The 18819-nt window shown below is 46.8% G+C and overlaps 1 protein-coding gene across 3 annotated transcripts; it reads left to right on the forward strand.

Moving 5' to 3' along the window:
- Positions 1 to 27: 27 nt before the first annotated feature.
- On the forward strand, positions 28 to 10704 carry ACR (acrosin). 3 transcript variants are annotated; one of them, XM_081591142.1, is made up of 5 exons: positions 28 to 119; positions 1100 to 1297; positions 1513 to 1796; positions 7063 to 7208; positions 9457 to 10704. In XM_081591142.1, exons 1-5 carry the CDS (start codon positions 52 to 54, stop codon positions 9505 to 9507), a joined length of 747 nt encoding a protein of 248 aa, XP_081447268.1. In that variant the 5' UTR covers positions 28 to 51; the 3' UTR covers positions 9508 to 10704. The 3 variants fall into 3 exon arrangements, with proteins under 3 accessions (XP_081447268.1, XP_081447266.1, XP_081447267.1); XM_081591140.1 differs by lacking the exon at positions 9457 to 10704 and adding an exon at positions 7734 to 8371; XM_081591141.1 differs by lacking the exon at positions 9457 to 10704 and adding an exon at positions 7734 to 8371 and having other exon boundaries at positions 28 to 115.
- The last annotated feature ends 8115 nt before the right edge of the window (positions 10705 to 18819 follow it).

The following is an 18819-nucleotide window of genomic DNA, read 5'->3' on the forward strand; positions in this document are numbered from 1 at the left end:
TTGTGAGGTCACTGGGCTTCCAGGCCTGGCTGGGGCAGGAGTTTGGCAGAGATGCTGCCAACTGCCGTTCTGCTGGTCTTGGCAGTATCTGTGGTCGCCAGAGATAACAGCACGTGTGAGTAAGTGTCAGACAACTTGGGGGAGGGGGAGAGTGTCTTCTGAGTAACAGACCCCACCCAGACTCCCTCTATCTGGGGCTCTGCAGGAAGCCAAGCAGGGGCCCTAGCATTCTCCCAGGTCTCACGGCACCTGTGCCCCACATCGCCAATTTGGACCTTCCCTGCTCCCACCATCCTCAGCCCAGAGCCCCCAGGGCCCCTGGCATCTATAGCTTCCTCCCAAGAGGAACTCTGGGGCTTCCGCAAAGCACAGGCCAGTTTCCACACCTCCCCACCCCCCGGCCCCAGTGACTGGCTTCACTGCCTCTTGAATATCGAGTCCTGAAGACGCTGGGAAACACCTCCTCCTGGCCCTGCACTGACCCCAGAGATCCCAGGGCGTCCTCATGCAGCACCTCGGGGACCCCTACTCCACGTGTAAACTCCCAAGCCCCCAAGGGACCCTGCAATCCCAGAAACTCCCTCCTCCTCACCAGTGACACAGAGCCCTGAATGTCCACCTCTGGCCCGCCCCGCATGCCTCCCCCGGGGGTCAATTCCACCTGCCCTGCTCTCCTCTTGCCGCTGCCCAGCCCAGTCCTGCAACTCCAAGCCCCTCTGGCTCCTTCCTGAGCCTCCACCAGGATTACCCCCTTCATGCCCACGTTAGCTTCCTCTCCTCCTGCCCAGCGACCTCCCATACCGCCAGGGCCCTTGGTCTGTCCTAGCTGCCTGCGGCCCCTCTAACCCCACCTGTGACCACAAGACCCAAGAAACTGCCCTCTCTGAACCCTTCCCGGAACCCGTGGCCGCCTGTCCCGGCACAGCCCCCAGCACTGCTGCTCTGCCGTGGCCCCTGGACCCCCACCCTGGGGTTGCCCCTGCTGGCCTGGGACCCCACGCTGTTCCCCTTGTGACCAGCCTCAGGCCCCTCTCCCCCACTGCGGAGGCGCCCGGCTGGCCTGCTCTTGACTTGAACTGTGCCCGTGGTCTCTTCTCAGTGGCCCCTGTGGGGTACGGTTCAGGCAGGGGGGCGTGCGTATCATCGGCGGGCAAGACGCCACACACGGATCCTGGCCCTGGATGGTCAGCCTCCAGATCTTCACGTACCACAACAACCGGCGGTACCACGTGTGTGGGGGCTCCTTGCTGAACTCCCACTGGCTGCTCACTGCTGCTCACTGCTTCAGGATCAAAAAGTATGTGCGGGAACTCGCAGAAGGGGTCTTCAGAAAGGCTCTTCTCAGAACCGGGCATTCTCCAAGGGTCTCAGTGCCAAAGGCCCCTGAGGCTCTGGGCCTAGTGGCAACCAGACTGGGGCTGACCCAGACCCGCTGGGGGTGGGGACCTCCAAGGGTCACGGTCACCAGCCAGCCCGCAGCAAGCGTGACCTGGCTTACCCCTGTGCCCACAGAAAAGTGACCGACTGGAGGCTGATCTTTGGAGCTAAGGAAGTTGAGTGGGGGAGCAATAAGCCAGTGAAGCCACCTCTGCAGGAGAGATATGTTGAGAAAATCATCATTCATGAGAAATACTCCGGGAACTCAGAGGCCAACGACATCGCTCTCGTGAAGATCACCCCTCCTGTTCCCTGTGGGCACTTCATTGGACCAGGCTGCCTGCCTCACTTTAGGGCAGGCCTGCCCAGAGTTCCCCAGACATGCTGGGTGGCTGGCTGGGGATACATACAAGAGAATGGTGAGTACGGGCGGGGAAAACCCCGTCAATATGGTCTTAGGTGAAGGGGAAATACGTTGATGCCTGCCTGAGCCTCACCCAGTCTCTAGCCCTGTGCTGTGAGTGGATCCTGTCACTGTCCCCTTCCACAGCCAGAGACACTGAGAGTGAAGTTCCGTGCCCAGGGCCCCTCACCAGTGGCTGGTGTGGCCAGCAGGGGAGGCTGGACAGCAGGCACCGAAGAGGGCCTCGGCATCTCCAGAACGGGGTCAAGGTTGTGCCTGGAGCTCCAGGGCTGCCTCTGGAGGTGGGGGTCGTGCCTTGAGGCAGGCAGCACTTGGAGAAGGGCTCTGGATGGGATTTCCCTCTCCATGCCTCAGTTTCCCCATCTGTAAATGGAAGGGCCAGGTCACATGGTCTCCAAGCTGTGCAATTCCTGAGCACGGCCCCTCCTGGCCAGTGCCATCTCTGCTCCCCACCCTTGGCAGTCAGTCCCACCCAGTTGTTACTGCTAGTGCCCTCTGTAGACCGTGAAAGGGGCTGCTGGTGGGTGTGACTCTCTGCGGGTCAGCAACCTGGGCAGCATGTTTCTGCCAGTGGGGCAAGATCAAGTAGAACAGGCCTCTGTGCATGAGCGGCGCTTTCAGCTTTCCATAGGTGGGCACGTGAATTTTCACCAGTCATGTTAGGCTGTGAACGTATGATTGAATTGACTTAGTGCTCAATCTCCTTTGTTCATTGATGGAACATCTGTTAATTGACGGAAAATCTGGGCCTCCTAATTCAAGACAGATCAGTCATTTGGGGTTTAAACCTCAGTACTTTTTTGTGTCTTCTACTCTTCTCCTCTCTCAAAGTTGATTTTGGTTTCTGGTAGGACTGCTACCTGTGCCGCCCTAGGGGAAAGGTATCTCACAACCTCTTCCCTGACCTGGGGTGTGAACCTCTGTCTGGCTGCTGATGTCCATGGCTCTGCCGTGGTTCCTAGAGCAAGCACACACTTTCTTCTTGTTCCACTCCCTGGCCTGCCCTGCTCTGTCCACCTGTCCAACCTTGTCCTCAGCTTTTGGGGGTTCCTGCAGTCCCTGGGAGGCTGATCTCAGGTTTCCATCCAACAACCCCTCAACCCCACCTCTGCTATCCTTTTGCTCAGGAGAATTGTAGGTTCCCATCTATATCCTGAACATCACACAAGGCCTCTTTGTTCTAGAATCACCTTAGATTTAATGGAGTTTCTATCTTGTTTGGTTTGTTTGTTTTTGCAAACCCACCCCCTAAAAAGTGAGTGTAGAGTAGCTCAGTTGTGTCCGAGTCTTTGCGGCCCCCTGTACTGGAGCCCGCCAGGCTCCTCTGTCCCTGGAATTCTCCGGGCAAGAATACTGGAGTGGGTAGTCATTTCCTTCTCTAGGGGATCTTCCCAACCCAGCGACTGAATCTGGATCTCCCAGGGCCAAGTCTTACAGAAACCCCCAGGCTCCTGTGATACTCCTTCTGACCTTTCTTTATCTTGACCTACCTCTTCCTTGAACTCAGATGCTTTGGGACTGGAAGAGTACTTGTGGGAATCGGTCTCTTTTTCCATCAAACTTTTAGTTTCTGCAGGCTTTTTTTTTTTTTTTTGCATTTGATATTTAAAGCCAAGGTGTTGAGATTGAGAAAACTCTTTTGTGTCTCAGGACACCTGTCTCTTAACAATGAATTGCACGGCTTTCAAGGCTGTAGGCTCTGCCATAGATTTAAAGGGTCACCTTAATGGCCAACCAGCCAGGCTTGTGCTTGTTAGTTCCATGTTACCTGTATCTAAAGGGCAGTGAGTGTATGAAACCCTCGTTGCTGCTTAGATGGGAAGGAAAAGTGGGGGCTAAGGAGGTTGGGAACATAACCGAAGCCTTGCAGACATGCGTTCAGCAGCCATCCACTGAATGCTTGCTGGTGCCCTCCCCAGCCATGGTGCTCCACGGGCTTCCCTGCTGGCCTTCAGAGCCATGCTCCGGGTCTGCCCCTTCCCACCTGGACTGCACACGATGTTCAAACCCACTGGGCAGTGACTGGGCTGTGGGTGCTGCTGTGGCAGGGCTGTTGGGATTCTCCTGCCTGTGGAACCACGTGATGCAGAGGATACAGTCGCCTTGGCTCTTGGGCTCCAGTTCAGTTCAGTTCAGCCGCTCAGTCTTGTCTAACTCTTTGCGACCCCATGAACTGCAGCACACCAGGCTTCCCTGTCCATCACCAGCTCCCAGGGCTTGCTCAAACTCATGTCCATCGAGTCGATGATGCCATCCAACCATCTCATCCTCTGTTGTCCCCTTCTCCTCCTGCACTCAATCCTTCCCAGCATCAGGGTCTTTTCCAGTGAGTCAGTTCTTCATATCAGGTGGCCAAAGTATTGGAGCTTCAGCTTCAGCATCAGTCCTTCCAATGACTATTCAGGACTGATTTTCTTTAGGATGGACTAGTTTGATCTCCTTGCAGTCCAAGTGAATCTCAAGAGTCTTCTCCAACACCATAGTTGAAAAGCATCAATTCTTTGGTGCTCAGCTTTCTTTATAGTCCAACTCTCACATCCATACATGACTACTGGAAAAACCATAGCTTTGACTAGACGGACCTTTGTTGGTAAAGCAATGTCTCTGCTTTTTAATATAGTATCTAGATTTGTCATAGTTTTTCTTCCAAGGAGCAAGCGTCTTTGAATTTCATGGCTGCAGTCACCATCAGTAGTGATTTTGGAGCCCAGGAAAATAGTCTGTCACTGTTTCCATTGTTTCCCCATCTATTTGCCATGAAGTGATGGGACCAGATGCCATGATCTTCATTTTTTGAATCTTGAGTTTCAAGCCAGATTTTTCACTCTCCTTTTTCACTTCCATCAAGAGGCTCTTTAGTTCTTCTACACTTTCTGCCATAAGGGTGTTGTCATCTGCATATCTGAGGTTACTGATACTTCTCCTGGCAATCTTAATTGCAGCTTGTGCTTCATCCAGCCCAGCATTTTGCATGATGTACTCTGTTCTGTTCAGTTGCTCAGTCGTGTCCGACTCTTTGCGGCCCCATGAACTGCATCACGCCAGGCCTCCCTATCCATCACCAACTCCCGGAGTCCACCCAAACCCATGTCCATTGGGTCGGTGATGCCATCCAACCATCTCATCCTCTATCGTCCCCTTCTCCTCCTGCCCTCAATCCTTCCCAGCATCAGGGTCTTTTCCAGTGAGTCAGCTCTTCGCATCAGGTGGCCAAAGGATTGGAGTTTCAGCTTCAACATCAGTCCCTCCAATGAACACCCATGACTGATCTCCTTTAGGATGGACTGATTGGATCTCCTTGCAGTCCAAGGGACTCTGAAGAGTCTTCTCCAACACCATAATTCAAAAGCATCAATTCTTCGGCCCTCAGCTTTCCTTATAGTTGAACTCTCACATCCATACATGACCACTGGAAAAACCATAGCCTTGACTAGATGGACTTTTGTTGGCAAAGTAATGTCTCTGCTTTTTAATATGCCCTCTAGGTTGGTCATAACCTTCCTTCCAAGGAGTAAGCATCTTTTAATTTCATGGCTGCAATCACCATCTGCAGTGATTTTGGAGCCCAGAAAAATAAAGTCAGCCACCATTTCCACTGTTTCCCCATCTATCTGCCATGAAGTGATGGGACCGGATGCCACGATCTTAGTTTTCTGAATGTTGAGCTTTAAGCCAACTTTTTCACTCTCCTCTCTCACTTTCATCAAGAGGCTCTTTAGTTTTTCTTCACTTTCTGCCATAAGGGTGGTGTCATCTGCATATCTGAGGTTATTGATATTTCTCCCGGCATCTTGACTCCAGCCTGGGCTTCCTTCATCCTAGCAGTTCTCGTGATGTACTCTGCATATAAGTTAAATAAGCAGGGTGACAATATACAGCCTTGACGTACTTCTATTCCTATTTGGAACCAGTCTGTTGTTCCAAGTCCGGTTCTAACTGTTGCTTCCTGACCTGCATACAGGTTTCTCAAGAGGCTGGTCAGGTGGTCTGGTATTTCCATGTGCTTCAGAATTTTCCACAGTTTATTGTGATCCACACAGTCAAAGGCTTTGGCATAGTCAATAAAGCAGAAACAGATGTTTTTCTGAAACTCTCTTGCTTTTTCGATGATCCAGCGGATGTTGGCAATTTGATCTCTGGTTCCTCTGCCTTTTCTCAGTTCAGCTTGGACATCTGGAAGTTCATGGTTCATGTACTGTTGAAGCCTGGCTTGGAGAATTTTGAGCCTTACTTTGCTATCATGTGAGATGAGTGCAATGGTGCAGTAGTTTGAAGATTCTTTGGCATTGCCTTTCTTTGGGACTGGAATGAAAACTGACCCTTTCCAGTCCTGTGGCCACTGCTAAGTTTTCTAAATTTGCTGGCATATTGAGTGCAGCACTTTCACAGCATCATCTTTTAGTACCTGGCCTTGGGCTTGGGCTCCAGGCCGGATGCAATGTCGGCTGCTCCAGCCAAAGTGCAGGCTGGGGTTTTCTTAGCCCCTGGTCATGGCCAAGCATCTGAGGCTCTGAAGGAAGCTCTGACCTGACCTCAGTGGTCATTTCAGCCTACTGTGCCCCTGACAGGTCTGCCTGTGTGTGGAGGCGCCACCGTAGGTCTGTTGCCCCCATATCTGAATAAAGGTATGAGGCACATGCGAGGGACTCATCAGCCCAAGTTCTGTGGGTCCCGCCCACGACTGGATGGAGGATAGAATGTAGGGGTGACCTATAGCTGGAGTGAAAAGTGTGTCCTGGACTTGAGTCTAGAGAGGAAAACCCTTGATGTGAGTGCAAGGTTCCCTACTGCGACCTTGGTAAGTGGTGTTCCAATCTCCTGATGGGAGGAAAGGGGAATAACAGTTTCTAACTCATGAAGTGCCTGTGAGGAGTGAATGAGATGAAGCCTGTGTGACTCAAAGGAAGTGCTCAGCATGTCCTTGTTATAATTGTTAATGTCACGGCAAAGCTCCATAAGCCAGCATCCACCCGTGACGTTTGTGACTCTCCAGCTGCATCCACCGCCCTCCGTCTGTTGTCTGCCCACAGCCTGCCTCCTTCCTCTCTCCGCCAGTTCCATCTCCCAAGTCTTGTGTGCTCTTCCCGCTGTGTTTCCTTCCCTCAGGAGTGGATAAGGAGAGGCTGGGGTCATAGACTTTCCTAGGTCTCAGGTTTAAATAGAGCATTTCAGGACGATGGGGGTTCAGTGGAGGGAGGAAAGCAGGGCTTTCCCAGAACACGTCTTCTGTAATTACTGACCACTGAGTCGCCTGGCTGTAGCCCCCAGGACATCACCTGTACTGCAGGAGGCACGCGTGAACCTTATCGACCTCGACTTATGTAACTCGACCAGATGGTACAATGGGCGCATTCGTTCAACCAACGTGTGTGCCGGGTACCCTGAAGGCAAGATTGACACCTGCCAGGTAACTCTCCATCGGGTGCTCTTGCGGACACTTCCTTTTTGGATCCCTGAGCAAATCTCCCTGGTCCTGTCTTCCATTGTCTATAGTCACTATGTGCTTGGGTGGTGACATGCATAAGCTGCCCAACAAAGACTCAGTCACCATATTTAGAGCTTTCTGCCACCCTCACACAGAGATCATATCATCCAAACACTGCCCAGAAGAGAATGTTTACCTCTCTTCACCAGCATACAAAAGGGTCAAGTCCACTTGTACACACACGCTCATGCACCCACGTGAAACCATATACGCGGACACGTGGATTTGCCTGTCTTCCCTATCAGTGCAAGAAAACCCATGAAAATCCATACCCTTCTCATAGCCCCAAAGAAGCTGTTGGCACCACTTCAAACTTTGCCATAACTGCCTGTGTTTATGGCAGCAGGAGACCATGTGACTGCAGAAATTACCCTCCCAGAGGCTATGGCCCTTCTGGGCAGGGAAAGTGGCTCAGGCAGAGGGTGACTTCTGTATCCTTCTGGGCAGGGGGACAGCGGCGGGCCTCTCATGTGCAAAGACAGCGTGGAAAACAGCTATGTGGTCGTGGGAGTCACAAGCTGGGGGGTAGGCTGTGCCCGAGCTAAGCGCCCCGGAGTCTACACGTCTACCTGGGCCTATCTGAACTGGATTGCCTCCAAGATAGGCTCTAACACGGTGCACATGATTCAGTTGCCCACCACTCCCCCTCCTTCTACTCCAGTAGCCCAGGCGAGACCTGGCTCCGTTCAGCCTTCCACTCGCCCACCTTGGCTCTTCCAACACGTTCCTCCACCACCTCCCTCTCAGCAAGCTATTGCCGTGGCCCGACCCTCACGTCCCCCAAACCCCCCACCCGCAGCCCCACCTCCCCCTCCGCCCCCACGAGCACCCCCACCGCAGCCTTCCACTAGGCCTCCCCAGGCACTCTCCTTTGCCAAGCGACTGCAGCAGCTCATAGAGGTCTTGAAGGGAAAGACCTTTCTTAACGAAAAGAGCAATTATGAAATGGAAACCACAAGCCTTCCAGAGCAACATGTCTCCTCCTGATCTGAACCCATTCTCAACGGACCCAGTGAACCCCTCACTTCTGAGGGAAAAAAAGATGAAATAAATGAATATAAATGCAAATATAAATATATATACACTAAGAGATGCTTTCTGGACTTCTTCCTATATGCCCTCCCCAACTTAATCCCTCATCAAATCTACCCTGCCTCCATTCACCCTCCAACAAGTTGGAATTGCTTGTATTAATGATGTTGACTTAAAAAAAAAATGCACAACGTGAGTTGTGAGTTAAGTTTTATTTGGGGAAAATGAAGACTAGCATGAGAAACAGCACTTCAGATAGCTCTGAGAAACTGCTCCAAAGAGGCAGTGTGGGGAAGGTCAGTAAGCGTGAGATTTTTGGTGAAGGGGGAGTACATGCAATCAAGCACATTTTTTTTAGAAGTTTCTGCTGGTCTCCTGAAGATTACTGCTAGTCATGAGGAGCAGACATCATCCTGAAGGATTTTAGTGCTTTTCTAGATATGAGGAGATTGAAGAATTGGGTTCATAAAGCCAGCTCCTGAAAATATCTAACTGTCTGAAGACCTGTGCTGTTAGTTTTCCTGGAGCACCAAGATCCTCATTTCTGCTTTCCACCCTGAACACCTTTCAGAGGGTGTTGAAAGTCAGCAGCTGCAGCAACACCTGATTTCATTCTTGTAGAGGTGGATGGCAAGTGCCAGTTTGCAGTTGACAATGTTAATTGTGGTTTTTTAAATCTTGATTTAAAAAAACTAGAACAAGACGACCTGGGGTCATAGTCCAGGTAATTATTAAATGCTAGTGTCTCTGCATATTAAATCAAAGGGCCGCACAGCTCCTTTGAGGTGACCTGACTGAAAATGAAGGATGTGTGTCCAAGTCTACTGGAGGTCATGCTCTCCTGGTGCAGAGAGACAGACCCATGAGAGGAATCTGTCCTTAGTTTGTTTCTTCTCTCCTCCTTGAGGTGGAAGATTTTTCCCTGGGCCTGTGATCTGCAGCTGACACTTGGGTCTCCTTCCTGGAGAGACAGGGCTCAGCTCAAGAAACACTCTGACAGGAGCCTGCAGAGTCCAGGCGGTGGGTACTTGTATGCCTTGTGCAAGCTTCTCGTGCGCATGAATATAACCTAATCCCCTTCTTTTGTTTTCCTTGCTCATCTTACTCCCTGACTTCCTTTTTCGTTTATCAAATGCAGACGTCTCCATATTGGCCCACGACCCCCGTCTCTAACCGCGCTCCACGATAGGGGCACTGAGGAGCCCGTGGTGTCAAGCACCCTGCCCAGGAGGGGCTTCTAGTCTTGCAGCTTAGCTCCCCCTCAAGGCGCGCATTTCCCCACATCTAAGCCAACACTGGTTCACAGCAAATTCATCACTCCTTGCCAACCTAATTGACGCTTAAATTTTCATTTTTAAAATTATAAATGAAGCTGTTTATGATCTGCCTGCGTGTTCCTGTGGACACTCTAGCCCTGCGAACGGCTCACAGATTCTGGAGCAGAAGCCTGTGCACACAGGACAGGAGGAGCAGGGAGGAGATGTGTGCAGAAACACCAGAGGGGGTTCGGGCATCTGAGGAACATGCTCACTTCCTTATGGGGCTGTCAGGCAAATGACCAATATTCTCAAAAGTTAGGGTTCATAATGAAACTTATTGCTAGAAAGAATAGCGGAAAATGGTTCAACAATGGCTAACCCTGCACATGGTAAGACTCTGACACTGGGGAAACCAGGCGTGCTGGGAATAACAGAGGTAAAGGGGCAGAAGCTCTCACTGTGAATTTGATCAGTGCATGAAATCTAATATTTACAAAGAAACAGCTGAATGAACCAATGAATATAATTGTAGTAAATTTTAAATGGAAGTGTAAAAAACTGGAGGTAGTTCATTTTTAATATGATCAAGAAACAGAAGCTAGCTTATTGATGTTTTCTGAAGAAACTACATTCTTGATAAAGAATCATCAATGACCCCCTCTGGTCACTACATATGAGTCTTTGCATGGACACGTGCTTTCCAAAGTGGAATGGCTGGGTGGTACGATCGGTGTAAGCTTCACTCTATGACTACACCCCCAAAGGCATCAGTGCAATCAATGTAGTGAATATATCCATCACTCCCCAAACTTTCCTTGTGGGACCTTGTAATCCCTCCAGCCCTTTCCTCCCTGGCTCCAAACAGTCTCCAATTTGCTTTTTCTCATTATGTGTTAAGTTGCATTTCTAAAGATCTTATACAAATGGAATCACATCAAGTAGTTTTTTTTTGTCTAGCTTCATTCCACATAATCATTTTGAGATTCATCTGTATGGTAGTGTGTTCAGCAGTTTATCCCTTTTAATTGCTGACCTTTTCATCATACGGCTATACCACAGTTTTTCTATTCATTGTTGGTGGATGTTTGGTTATGTTGAATAAAGCAGCGATGTGCATTTTTATACAAGTCTTTGTATGGACATGTGCTTTCATATCTCTCGGCTGAGTGTGTGTGGAATGGCTGCATCTTATGGTAGGTGTATGCTTAGCATTTTTAAAAACTGCCAAAGTGTTTTTTCAAAATGGTTTGAACATTTCACAATCCACCAGCGGTGGAAGAGAGTTTCAGTTCTTGAGCTCCTCACCAACACCTGGTCTTGATAGCTTAGTGGTGAATGGTGAATGGTGTCACCGGATTTGTGGTCTCTGAAAGAGAAGATTTAACTCTGGGACCAAAGACATTCTCAGTCACTCAGAGGGTTTTTTTTTTGTAGATTTTATTTAAAGTGAGAGTGACAGAAAAAGCTTTTGACATAGACATCAGAAGGGGACAGGAGAGTCCCCGCCTCACTAGTTTAAGTGGTTTATACTTCTCAACTAGTTGCTGAGAATAGAAGAAAAATATTTCAAGGTTGTGAGAATTTTGTTCAAACCCTTTCCTGTAACATACATCCTGGGATGACATCAGCATGAGATTAGTCGGAAGGGACAGGTAAACCCCGAGCTCCAGGCTGTGAAAGTTTTTACCCAGAGCTTTTCCCATAGCATATATAAAGTTCAAAAAAAGGCATGTCTTTGAACAAGAGATACTGCTGCCTACAAGGCCTACTTGTCTAAGGCAAAGACTGTGAAAAAGAATGTTTACCTCCTCCTTGAAGGGGCCTTAGGCTCGGGCTCCTTATTAACCTGCCTGAGTTAATGCTCTCATTATGATCAGTCCTTCTTTGTTTGTTTGTTTGTTTGTTTTAATATAAATTTATTTATTTTAATTGGAGGCTAATTACAATATTGTAGTGGTTTCGCCAGACATTGACATGAATCCCCCACGGGTGCACGTGTTCCCCATCCTGAACCTCCCTCCCACCTCCCTCCCCATCCCCTCCCTCAGGGTCATCCCAGTGCACCAGCCCCGAGTACCCTGCCTCATGCATCGAACCTGGACTGGCGATCCATTTCACATATGATAATATACATGTTTCAATGCCATTCTCCCAAATCATCCCACCTTCTCCCTCTCCCACAGGGTCCATAAGACTGTTCTATGTATCTGTGTCTCTTTTGCTGTCTCTCAGGATGGAGGAGCCTGGTAGGCTGCAGTCCATGAGGTCGCTAGGAGTCGGACATGACTGAGTGACTTCTCTTTCACTTTTCCCTTTCATGCATTGGAGAAGGAAATGGCAACCCACTCCAGTATTCTTGCCCGGAGAATCCCAGGGAAGGGGGAGCCTGGAGGGCTGCCGTCTATGGGGTCGCACAGAGTCGGACATGACTGAAGCGACTTAGCAGCAGCAGCAGCAGCAGCAGCAACCATCTTTCTAAATTCCATATATATGCATTAGTATACTGTATTGGTGTTTTTCTTTCTGGCTTACTTCACTCTGTATAATAGGCTCCAGTTTCAGCCACCTCATTAGAACTGATTCAAATGTATTCTTTTTAATGGCTGAGTAATATTTCATTGTGTACATGTACCACAGCTTTCTTATCCATTCGTCTGCCGATGGACATCAAGGTTGCTTCCATGTCCTGGCTATTGTAAACAGTGCTGCGATGAACATTGGTGTAGTCCTTCTAATTTTAGGCGTTCTGAGAGATGTGTAGTAATATTTCATTTGGGGAGTTTTTCCCATAAACAAATGTAATCTATCAATAAGTTTAAAGCATTCTAAATGAACACAGCTAAGATTTGTTATCAGTAATGTAATAGGGCAATAACTCTTGATACTAGAGCAAAATATGGAAGGACTCCTAGGGAAAGAGGTAGGTAGAAAAAGGCATGAAAGAAATATACCCAAGCAGAATTTGGATTTTTCAAGCATCACAAACATCAATGGAAAACTGAAGGAAATAATGATAGGAGCGGCTCACAGCACAACACTGAGTTTAGGAGCGACCTGCATAAGAAATGAGAGGTCCGTGTCTTATAAAGAAAGATATTCCAAAATATCCAGCCTCTTGGAACTTCTGTCTGCTGATGTTACTACATCCAAATGACACTTTATATTTAAAACTAAATCCTCAGGTGTCTTTTTAATGCTAAATATTTTTCAAGGTGAACAAAATGGTGTTCAAGTCTCAATTTGCCAGGTTAAATTAAAAATAACATCCAAGCAGGTCTTAATTCATTACACTCATGCATCTACTACACAAAATATACAAAACCTATTTTGTGGGTTAATTCTTCTAGATATGGAGCTAAAAGTTTATTAATACATCCAGTGCTCTTTATAACATCATCTTTGTTCCCACATGAGTTTTTAAAAGAGCAAGTGTTGAAAGGAACCTTCAAAAGTCATTCAGTATGTTTCTTAGGTTTTAAATGTTTTCTTTGCCTTTTTAAAGATTGTTCGCTTGTTTTTGGCTCTGTCCGGTCTTAGCTGTGGCACCTGGGCTCAGTGGTTGTAGCGGGCAGGCTTAGGCGCCCTGTGGCCTGCGGTGTCTCAGTTTCCCAGCCAGGGGTTGGACCTGTGTCCTCTGCATTGGAAGGCGGATTCCTAACCACTGGACAACCAGGAAAGTTCTTATTTTTTTATTGTCTTAAAAATAAAAAAGACTTCAAATAGAAGACTTCGTGACAATTCGTGCTTAAGAAGTGAAACCTCAAATTTTCACGCTTTTTTCCCCCCTAGTACAACAGATCCTGACTCCCTCATTTGCTGTCCTCACTGGAGACAGAGCACAGCTTGTCTTATTATTTCTTTTTTTTAGTCCTTTAATAGAAGTCTCAATCACAAGACATTAAACCACAGCTACAGCTTTTTCCTCTCCAGAACAAAATGGCCTTAACTTTTTGATCTTTTTCTCAGAGATCTTCTTTTATAATCTGTATTTCACTCCTTTTTATTTCTCCTAAATCTCCTTCTGAGTTCCTACAGGACCCTAAGAGACGGCATGCTAGCAGGGACTGAATTAGTGATTTCTGACCTCCCAAAGGAAACCAACCCTGAATATTCATTGGAAGGACTGTTGCTGATGCTGAAGGTACAATACTTTGGCCACATGATGCGAAGAGCTGACACACTAGAAAAGACCCTGAGAAAGATTGAGGGCAGGAGAAGAAGGGGACAACAGAGAATGAGATGGCTGGATGGCATCACTGACTCAGAGGAAACTCTGGGAGATGGTGAAGGACAGGGAAGCCTGGCGTGCTGCAGTCCATGGGGTTGCCAAGAGTCAAACACTATGCGACTAAACTGCAAAAAACACCTCCTCTTAAAACTAGGTCTCTGTTTGATGATTGCTAATGGATTTGGGTAAACTCCGGGAGTTGGTGATGGACAGGGAGGCCTGGCGTGCTGCGATTCATGGGGTCGCAAAGAGTCGGACACGACTGAGCGACTGAACTGAACAGAATAAAGGACAACAATTGACTCACTATCTGCTCTTATAATAACAAATAAGCCCAAGTCCGCAATTCGCCCACAGTCTGTCTGTCCCCTGCTTTTGGGTGGTAGGTAGGTTTACCCTTCACAAGAAGCATGTCCTGTATGGCCTTACTGACCTTTCTGTTGTTTGTTTTCACTGTTACTTTCCAACGTATACTTTGATCTTGCCCCATTCATTATTCCTTTTCCCCAAATTCCAGAAAGTTGAGTTCTGATATGCACAATCAAGGAGAACATATTCATTCCTGTGGTGTTATTCCTAGAGAAAAATATGAACAAAACAAGGCTGGGACTTGCTAGCTACAGCTTGTCCCTCCCGGCTGGCCTGGGCACTGAATTCGTCCTATGAGCCAGGAGTTGAGCACTATGTCCGTTCAGTTCAGTTCAGCCGCTCAGTCATGGCCGACTCTGTGTGACCCCATGGACTGCAGCACGCCAGGCTTCTCTGTCCATCACCAACTCCCGGAGCTTGCTCAAACTCATGTTCATCGAATCGGTGATGCCATCCCACTATCTCGTCCTCTGTCATCCCCTTTTCCTCCCGCCTTCAATCTTTCCCAGCATCAGGGTCTTTTCCAGTGAGTCAGTTCTTTGCATCAGGTGGCCAAAGTATTGGAGCTTCAGCTTCAGCATCCATCCTTCCAATGACTATTCAGGACTGATTTCCTTTAGGATGGACTGGTTGGATCTCCTTGCAGTCCAAGGGACTCTCAAGAGTCTTCTCCAACACCACAGTTCAAAAGCATCAGTTCTTCGGCGCTCAGCTTTCTTTATGGTCCAACTCTCATATCCATACATGACTACTGGAAAAACCATAGCTTTGACTAGATGGACTTTTGTCAGCAAAGTAATGTCTCTGCTTTTTAATATGTTGTCTAGGTTGGTCATAGCTTTTCTTCCAAGGAGCAAGCATCTTTTAATTTCATGGCTGCAGTCACCATCAGTAGTGATTTTGGAGCCCAAGAAAATAAAGTCTGTCAGTGTTTCCATTGTTTCCCCATCTATTTGCCATGAAGTGATGCTAAAATAGTGCTCAGACAGACTCCAGAGCTTGGCTGAATCAGATGATTCCTCAGTCTGTATATTTTGGGAATTTGTAAGATTCTGTTCATTTTAAGTTTGGATTTTTAAATTTTTGAGATAAAAACCCAAGCTTCAATAACTTTCACCTTGATTAAGATGACTTAAATCTTGCATTATATTAAAGCACTCAAAACTATTCTCATTAAGAACGACCATCTAGACGTGGCTTAGTGATGATGAATGGGCTGTCATGTCATTTCAGTCCCCTTTGTTCTTCAGGCACTGAAACACAGACATTAAAGCCAAATATACATAGCTTTCACATAGAGAGTATTATGGTGGTGATGCTCAGTTGCTCAGCTGTGTCAGACTCTTTGCAACCCCACGGACTGTAGCCCGCCAGGCTCCTCTGTCCATGGAATTTTTCAGACAAGAATACTGGAGTAGGTTGCCATTTCCATCTCCAGGGGAATCTTCCCGACCCAGGGATCAAACCTGTGTCTCCTGCATGTCTTGCAATGGCAGGTGGATTCTTTACCACTGAGCCACCCGGGAAGCCATAGAGGATTATACCACTTTATAAAATAGAGGGCATTTCCTAAATGACAATCTACATTCTTAAAAGCAAACAAAACAAAAAATTCCACATATTTCTTCTTCAGTGCAAAGCCTTTGAAAACAAACTCAGATAAGGTATGCTTTATAGTTGCTAGCTGTCTACTTTCTGGTTCATACGCGATACAACTATGAGGAAAAAACTAACAATAGTGGCAAGATAATAATTTGAAAATTATATTTGGGTTATATGCATACTACCAAATATTAACTGATAACTGCAACAAACCAAACCATGATTTAATGAGTATTCTAATCATGTCAAACTTCATATTTTTTAAATTATTATTTTAGGAAATAAATTCTCTTCAGTCAGTCAGTTCAGTTGCTCAGTCGTGTCCGACTGTTTGCGACCCCATGGACAGCAGCATGTCAGGCCTCCTTGTCCATCACCAACTCCCGGAGCTTACTCAAACTCATGTCCACCGAGTCGGTGATGCCATCCAACCATCTCATCCTCTGTCGTCCCCTTCTCCTCCCGTCTTCAATCTTTCCCAGCATCAGGGTCTTTTCCAGTGAGTCAGTTCTTTGCATCAGGTGGCCAAAGGATTGGAATTTCAGCTTCAGCAACCATCCTTCCAATGAATATTCAGGACTGATTTCCTTTAGGATGGACTGGTTGGATCTCACTGCTCTCCAAGGGACTCTCAAGAGTCTTCTCCAACACCACAGTTCTAAAGCATCAATTCTTCTGCCCTCAGCTTTCTTTATGGTCCACCTCTCACATCCATACATGACTACTGGAAAAACCATAGCTTTGACTAGACGGACCTTTGTTGGCAAAGTAATGTCTCTGCTTTTTAATATGTTGTCTAGGTTGGTCATAGCTTTTCTTTCAAGAAGCAAGTATCTTTTAATTTCATGGCTGCAGTCACCATCAGTAGTGATTTTGGAGCCCAAGAAAATAAAATCTGTCACTGTTTCCTTTGTTTCCCCATCTGTTTGCCATGAAATGATGGGACCAGATGCCATGATCTTCGTTTTTCGAATGTTGAGTTTTAAGCTAGGTTTTTTTACTCTCCTCTTTCACTTTCATCAAGAGGCTCCTCAGTTCCTCCTCTCTTTCTACCATAAGGGTGGTGTCATTTGCATATCTGAGGTTATTAATATTTCTCCCGGCAATCTTGATTCCAGCTTGTGTTTCATCCAACCTGGCATTTCTCATGATATACTCCGCATATAGGTTAAATAAGCAGGGTGACGATATACAGCTTTGTATTGGTGCTGTATGGTGCTGAAACCACATAGAGAAATGCTAAATGCCCTATTGTAGATATTCTCATTTGTAAATAAATACCTGTGATGTAACATTAACACCTTTCCACAGTGATCTGGGAACAGTGCTTTCTTCTTGCCAGTCAGTTCAGTTGCTCAGTCCTGTCCGATTCTTTGTGACCCCATGGACTGCAGCATGCCAGGCTTTCCTGTCCATTATCAACTCCCAGAGCTTGCTCAAAGTCATGTCCATCGAGTTGGTGATGCCATCCTACCATCTCATCCTCTGTCGTCTGCTTCTCCTCCTGCCTTCAATCTTTCCCAGTATCAGGATTTTTTCCAATGAGTCAGTTCTTCGCATCAGGTGGCCAAGGTTTTGGTGCTTCAGCTTTAGCATCAAGTCCTTCCAATGAATATTCAGGACTGACTTTCTTTAGGATGGACTGGTTTTTGATCTCCTTGCAGCCTAAGTGACTCTCAAGAGTCTTCTCCAACATCACAGTTCAAAAGCATCAGTTGCCTTTTGGATTAATTTCCTTAACTAACTCTACAATTAAATCTATAACACATACCTCTTTTAAAGTGTGCTATACACAATTACAAGATTGGAACTAAGCTTAATCATACTTTAATTAGTAAACTCACTTTTGTATTGTTATGTTTTTATTAAAGGAAGAACAACATGTTATCATGATGCCTCAAATGTAGTGACTTTTGTTCAAGATTATGAAAAAGTTCAAAAATTTCCCTCTAGATCATTTCATTTCAAATTTACACAGTTTGTTTAGTTAGTTGACCAAAACAGAATAAAATAACAGGAAAAAGGACACTCAGCCAGATGAGGCAGAGACAGGATGCTGACACGGGGTCCAGGCGTCTCTGCTCCTCTGGGCCCTGCGCCCGTGAAGGGACGAGTGACTGGTTCACATGTAAAAAGGGCGCCAGGCCGGCTGATTCTCACTGGGTTCAATAAAATCTTTAATTAGAGTGATGAAATAAAATTCACATTTTGTGGTAAGACATGAAAAAAATTAAAATTTCTCCCAATCTGGGCATCTTCTTCCCCTTTAGCTTGTGCTGTGCGTCTGCATTAACCAGACCTCCTTAGGCGAGAGCCTTCTTTCCTAATTGTGTAAAGAGTAATGATGACCCTCTACTGCCTCGTACAGGCAGATCTGGGCTGTGTAAACTATGAACATGTCATCTGATATATAACCCTTTGTCTCAAAAATGTATATAACTGTTCTTTGACCTCTAATGGGCAGAATAGTTTTCAGAGCTTTCAGAAATACTCTCTCCTGGGTTATAATCCTGAAATTGGCTCAAGTAAAATTGTCCCTTTCTTTCTTAGATCAACTATTGATTACTTGATTAATTAATTGAAGAGCCTCAATGAGTTTCTACAATACTTCTTTCAGTAAGGCAGCGTCACTCTGGTTGGGGATGTGCGCATCTTTGCATAGAAACCTTTGGTTTTGTCCTGCTTGTCTGAAGACATTTAAAAAGCAAATGTGAAAGCAGCTCTTTTGCCCATTTCTGTTCCCCTCTAACCTGTAAAGAACTTAACCTGTTTATTCTTTTCCTAGATAAAGAGAAGTAAGAATAAAGAATTAAGACGTTAAAGAATGACTAACTCTCTATCTCCAAAGACTCTCTTAGCAATTCTGCAGGTAGATCAGGTGGGCAAGACAGGATCTGAAGGGAGAGTCAGTCAGCCTGCGCTCAATACTGTGGAGCCCAACCTCCTGCCTCAGTGAGTCACTGAGATTATCTCCCCTTCAGGAAAGATGATCCTTTCCCTTTAACAGCTGTCATGGCCAAGTAGACTCTTTGGATTTGGTCTT

This window comes from Giraffa tippelskirchi, chromosome 4, assembly GCF_054371585.1.
Source record: "Giraffa tippelskirchi isolate mGirTip1 chromosome 4, T2T-mGirTip1v1.2.pri, whole genome shotgun sequence".
Taxonomy (NCBI): domain Eukaryota; kingdom Metazoa; phylum Chordata; class Mammalia; order Artiodactyla; family Giraffidae; genus Giraffa; species Giraffa tippelskirchi.